The 6,595-nt window shown below is 38.2% G+C and overlaps 1 protein-coding gene across 1 annotated transcript; it reads left to right on the forward strand.

Annotated features, from left to right (window-relative positions):
* Positions 1–1,482: 1,482 nt before the first annotated feature.
* On the forward strand, positions 1,483–3,720 carry MELLADRAFT_70156 (uncharacterized protein; the record flags this gene model as incomplete). The annotated part of the gene is made up of 10 exons (XM_007419485.1): positions 1,483–1,600; positions 1,898–1,972; positions 2,054–2,161; positions 2,280–2,447; positions 2,749–2,811; positions 2,883–2,921; positions 2,994–3,035; positions 3,114–3,182; positions 3,260–3,349; positions 3,509–3,720. 10 exons carry the CDS (start codon positions 1,483–1,485, stop codon positions 3,718–3,720), a joined length of 984 nt encoding a protein of 327 aa, XP_007419547.1.
* Between the last annotated feature and the right edge of the window lie 2,875 nt (positions 3,721–6,595).

The following is a 6,595-nucleotide window of genomic DNA, read 5'->3' on the forward strand; positions in this document are numbered from 1 at the left end:
AATGCTACTTGATTTGTCCATGAGGCAAAATCCTTGCCTCCTCCAAAAGCACCAATTGGTGAACATGGGGTCACTCCACAATGCTACTTGATTTGTCCATGAGGCCAAACAGAATGTTATTTAACTTGCATACCACTTTTGAATATGTCCATCATGAGCACTATTTGCTATTTTGTTTTCCTTCCCTATCTAAGCCACCAATATTCATGTCAAAAGCATATAATTTCAATGTCCTCATCTTTGTTTTATGTGCTCAAATTCAACTTGAATTCCCAGAGCTTTTCAATCACATCAAACATCCCAGTGAACAGCCTATTCTTCCCTGCAAAGCCAACTTGAGCCTTTTATATTCCCATTAGTGACCTGTTCCTGAAGGTCTTCTTATTGCAATCTCATCAAAAATTCCACTCTTGAATTCAAAACCATCATTATTACAAGCTTCCTTGCAATCTAATCACTAACTCAAACCTGACTGATGAACTTTGGATGTGATAACCTCTCTCAAAAAGCAATAAATATTGATGAAGAGCTGGCTTGATGGGGCTCTACATACATTCTTGCCGCTGACACCCCTCCAAATAACTTTCTCTTGTAATCTGAATTTTACAAAGCCTCACATCATGACACATACACCAAGTTCTATATAATGGCCTTCAAGCTGGATCAGAATGAGTCTGACAAACAATGTTGACAGTGTCTGTGTCATTGGTCCATCCCCTTGGACCACTGTTCTATAATTACCATACAAGTCATAGGAATATTCAGATTGCATCCCTTAACCTGAGCCACAGCACAGATTCTAACTTCTTTACCCCACATGTCTTCTTGAGGTAGCGACAGGAGAAACTGGATGTGGGGCTTTGATTGGCAAGTGGGCCCTCCTGTTTTCTAGTGATAGTCTGTATCTTTATTCAGCTATGGCTCTAAACATCTGTTGAAGAATTTAGATAGACCCACATTCAAGCCTTCTCTTCATTCAGAGACAAGGCACAGCAGGGCCAGACACCGGCAAAACATACTGAAGATTATAAGGTCTGGTGGTATAATTTTTGTAGATTTAATAGTTTTGCAAGGGTGGTGTTCAGGTCAGGGTATGAACCCATATTGGTAGTATTCTGACCCTTTTTTCAAAAATGGGTGCAAGGTTCCAGGGAAATTGACATCATCTATTTGAATATGCAATTGAATCTTTGAATTCAGATTATGCAACTGATATGGAGTTATTTCATAAAATGACTTGAGTTGCTTCAGCGGATATGTTTATATCAAACTCTACCTTGAATGCAGATAGCAATTCCTTTGACAAGTTTGATTGACTCATATCTTTTTCTTCTTGCATGTCTCACCAAGACCATCCCTATATGGATATAGCCATCTGGTGGTTAAATGTTTATGAATATCTTGATCCTCCACTAAGCTTAAAGTTAAAGTACAATATCTAACTATATAAGTTGTTTTCCAAAGACATAAGGTATATTAATAATGAAGCTACTATATTCTATGAGTTTTATCTTCCTCTTCAGTTCAACTCAATTTGTTTTGATTGATGGTATGGAAGTTTTCCATCATCCTTCAACAAATGCAGCAGTAAATCAGATCTGTAAGCCATTTTTTGATCAATAATTCACAGATAGTTATTCCACTGACATTGGCAATGGCGATGAAGTTGAGTTCGAAAAACCATCCTATAACAATCACATCCTTGTAAAAAGCGCTAGCCATGAAAGTGTAATTTATCAAATGGATCAACCCATTCAACAAGGCAAGCTTTTTTAAAATCCTATATTCCAAACAAAATCTCAATGTCTTGAAATTATATTGTATCTCAAGACATTCACCATAACATAGAGCTAAGCTTTTGCTCCAATAGAACAAAACCATGATTATCAAACCTTAGATGATTACATCAAGCTCAATATTGATCATTTAAATCTTGAACCAGCTCACCACCTTGAAGATGATAAATATGGTAGTCAGTGAACTATTATTTAAAACTTTCAATTCTCTCATCATTGCATGATTCAAATTTTATATCTGTACAATCTTTTTCCAGAACGTGGTTTCAATCTTCCAACCCACACAAGCCACTACCCAGATTGTCCCGATAAGGTTGGATCATATTACCCTTGGCGTGAAACCATACCAAACTCTGATAGTCAAGGTCAGTGAACTTGGAATTCCCTTCAATTCTTGTCTTGAAAAGTCTAACATATAGCTCAAATCCCTTATCCCTTGCTGCAATATGTATTAAAATACCTATTCATTGATCTTGAATTTAGATTTTGATTCTCCAGAGGCCCTTGATAATAGCTTATATTATGAGAATTCTCATGATATCCATATGTCATCATTAACTCAAAAGTATCAAGATTCTGTTAACATACCTCAATATATGGTCAATCCAGAACATGAGACTTTTCAACATACCATTCCTTTTAACCATGAAAGTGAGTAATTTCTGATGAGGACAAGTGCAAACATGTACTCTAAACAAAACTAATGCTGTTGGTGATGTGATTGATTCAATTCATACATTATCTATCAATGTCAGGCAATCACATCTTTGACCACCAAAATGTCTTACATCAATCTCAGCCTCACTGGGTGCAAGAATATCAATGTGAGGATCAATCCAAAAGATACTCTGGTAACTGCTTATGAAAACACTTAAAAACTGATGAATTGATCCAAAATTATCAGATGATAACCCACAAAATGACATAGGCTTTACTGGTACCCAAATTCTAGAACCTTCACATACATACTCTTTTCATCCTTTAGAGAATCAGTATCAATCAATCATAGATCCAAGTGAGTCCGGAATTAACAGATTGTGATGCATTACTAATCACTTGATTAAAATCTTCATCTTGATCCTTTAGAACACATCAACAGTAACTTCAAATTTGAAAATGTTCATGGTATGCATATGTCACCATTGAACTATTGATACAAAGACACATGTTGATATACATCATATATTAACAATGCAGAACATAACACTTTTGGACCTAGCATTCATTTGGATCATGAAAGTAAGTCATGTCAAGGACAGAGAGTTGAAATCAATGACCTGGAATGAAACTAACTTTTTGGTGTTGTGTTGATATCAGGTGATGGTTCATTTGACCACCAAACCTTTTTGCACCAATCTCAAACAAACTCGGTTCACAGAAATCAAGGTAAGACAAAGTTTAAGGATCTTCCCAAAAAACCTGTAATGACCCTCCCAACTGATGGATTGATTTATACTCATCAGATGTTGATTCACAGCATGATTTAGGCTATGATAATAGTGCAGACAGTATATACCAGCACAGACCTTCACCATCAGGATCAAACCCAGAGGGTAAGATACCTCCTCCCTTCCAAAGAAGACTTAAATCTTCCATATGTTTCATTTTTGATCATAGTCATTTGTTTCATTGTTTCATTGATTGATTGATGGGTTTTTTTGGTCATCTTCATACACTATGTTCATTGGTTTACAATCAACCCTCAAATTCAGTAACTAAATTTGCCAAAAGTCAGCCAACCTCCTTCCAAAGACTTGTGAAGAAGAGCAAATCAGCAAAGGGGTATCCAATGTCAGATATAGAAGATTTTGTTAATTCATTTCCCCAAACTTCTCACAAATCATTGAAAACATTCTTTGAGACAAGGAAATCAAGGAGAATGGATCCAATTTCAAGTCAAAGAAAATCCATCAATTTAGATTAGGGTTCAGAAGATACATATTCCTCATGTATTTCTTAATTTGCAAGTTTCTTATCTTACCTGTGGTTTATAAGATGATGATGATGATGATGAGCATCAAATATTTTGTGTTCTTAAATTGATGTTCATTTAAATATTGTCACTTTTCTATGAGTGATAAAATTTCTTTCTTAATATTCATATCATATTGTCTTTGATAGATGCTCAATTCAAGCCCAGTTGGAAAGCATACAGCTTGCTTCCATTTTACTCACACACATGGAGATCAAGAATCATGATGTCACTTTTTGCCTTTCCAAGGTTCTGGATAATTCCTGAAAAAATCAAAAAAGGCTTGAATCAAGATGAAAACCTACCATATAAATCATTGTCTATCAGATCTCTGTAAGATTATCATCATAGACAAAATTAAATGGGCACCAAATGGACAGAGAAAAATGAGATCAATCTTGAGATCAACAAGAAAAAAATATCCAGTATCAAGTGATGTAGTCAGCATATATGAATCAGGCTGATTCTGATTACATTAAATGCAAGTTGTGGCAAGCAATTTCTAAGATATGCAAAGTTCAGGACATCAACATATTTTCATACAATGACTTAAAGCTACACCACGGGGCTGGTGGCACGTGATGCTCAGGTGAGATTTTAAAACACATGCTGTCTACATCGTCATACCTGATGTGAGTTACATGTGCCAGCCAGCATGGACCTCACCCAACCTGATCATGTTGCTACAACGTGATGACTCACCTGATGAGCAGGTGAGTCATCTTGTATCATAACAAGGTGAGATGGCTCACTCAATGAACAGGTGAGGTGAGTCGCCTTGTTAGGGTGTGACGCAAGCTTTGTGACAACCAGGTGTGAAAGCTCACACACCTGTACTGTACGGACATTGTATTGAGCTGATGAGTGTTGGCACATCCCAGTGCTCTTCCAGTCTCATGATGGCTGAAGAGCCACAACAGTTGAAACAGACTGGGAGGTTCTTGAATTTCGGCTCACAGAGTGCATACTATGACAACCAATCTGATCTTTGCATTGAAAAAAACTACATGTGGTAATTATAGAAACACAAGAAACATTGAAAACAGCTGAAACATAATAAAAGTAAAATAAAAATAGCCTGTGAGTGAAATTTTCGATTTTTGAATGTAGTGCTTGATAATTTGATTCAATTGATCGTTTCTGTTGACAAGAATCATCAAGAAATCAACCAATGAATTGATCAGTGAGAGCCAAAAGAAAAGATTGTGACAAAGAAAGACCTACAATATATGGATCCCACTATTTCCAGCCCCCTTTCCGATATCCGTAGCCCCCTTCGGGCCGACCCGGAGGGCGCCATGGCATTTGTAGCCCCTTTTTGACTTAAAGGGGGCACCAAGGGGGCGTCATTTTTTTTTGTTTTTTTGTTCTTGTCGATATTGCCTTTGTTGTGACCGTCTTGTCTCTGTCTCGAATCAATGGATGATACTGGCACTGTTTGGATGTATATGTTTTTGGCATAATTATCTTAATTGGCATATCGTGGCATAGTGGCATAGAGGTCATACTACAAACAAGATGATAGCATAAAGTAGAGTCTTACAACACATGAAGTAGAAGAGAGCAAGAGCAGAACAAACAAGCGAGCGCACAACAAACAAGAGAGAGCACAGCACAACAAACAAGAGAGAGCACGCGAGGCACACAAGAAACAAAAGAAAAACAAAGAAAGGGTTATACACTATACTACTACACTCGATTTACCCACATGTCCAGTTGGAGTTGATAACGTGCAATCCACTGTGGTATTTGGCTGTTCAAAATCATTTCTGAAAGTAGCTGACCGTATATTCCAGGAAAGGGGACTTTTGTATCCTCCGTTCCAATAGTGACGAAATGGATACCATCAACAAAGGCCATCATGATAGGAGTGTTGTCATTCGGTGGGGTGCGATAAGGAAAATATGTGAAGCAGTTGGCCTCATTAGGATCGAATACAACGACAGGTCGTTCATAAGAACTTGCGATAACATAACCGAGGTACGGCATGCGCAACCAGTATTCCTGGGTGCAAGTCGGTCCCTGTGGGCCAGTTCGAACAAGGAGGTCTTCAATAAGCTCTGTGGCATAAGGCTTGACGGTTCGGTTCTTGATTCGTGTCTTTGTTCCTGCTTTCATACCCGACACAGTAGAGATGAGCCGTTCATGGTCATCCCGATATGATGCAAGCTCCTCGTGAAGAGTGCTTCGGACGGAAACATAGGAGTCCTTGTGGTGGTTGCCGAGGGATGAGGCAATGGCATAATAACCGCAATTGCCATACGCTGGCGGATTGAAGACGGATTTGACAAATGGTACTATGAAGTGAGGCAATTGTTTCAAAAGTTTTTGGTCTTCAGGCGAGATAAGCTGAGCTGAGTTTTTGGAATTTGCAGATGATGATTTGTTGTTCAAGGTTTGTTGGTTCATACCCATTGGAATTTTACGTTTGACAATTTCAAAAGGTTCGTCTTGAATCGGAAAAACTACTGATCCAAATTCACGGCTGCCTTCCAGAGTGGCTCGTACCTCAGGATCAGTTCGGTCCAGGTTGAGATCTTCACCAATCAAGCTAAGTGAGGCTTCGGGAATAAGTACTTGTCGGAGAAACAAATCCTGACTGAGGGGGGCTGCTTTTTGTGGAGTGAGATGAATATCGGAAGTTGGGTCAATGATGAAGAGTGATTCAAGTGTTCGTGTGATGACTTTGAAGCCTTGATAACCATAACTGACAAATCATAACCGTCAGCACACACACGCAAGAAAAAGAAGGACACCAAAAGAACCTGGAAACACTTACTATCCAGGTTGTTCGACTTCAAAGTTGGCCATCTGGCCATATACACTA

This window comes from Melampsora larici-populina (assembly GCF_000204055.1).
Source record: "Melampsora larici-populina 98AG31 unplaced genomic scaffold MELLAscaffold_211, whole genome shotgun sequence".
Classification (NCBI taxonomy): Eukaryota; Fungi; Basidiomycota; class Pucciniomycetes; order Pucciniales; family Melampsoraceae; genus Melampsora; species Melampsora laricis-populina.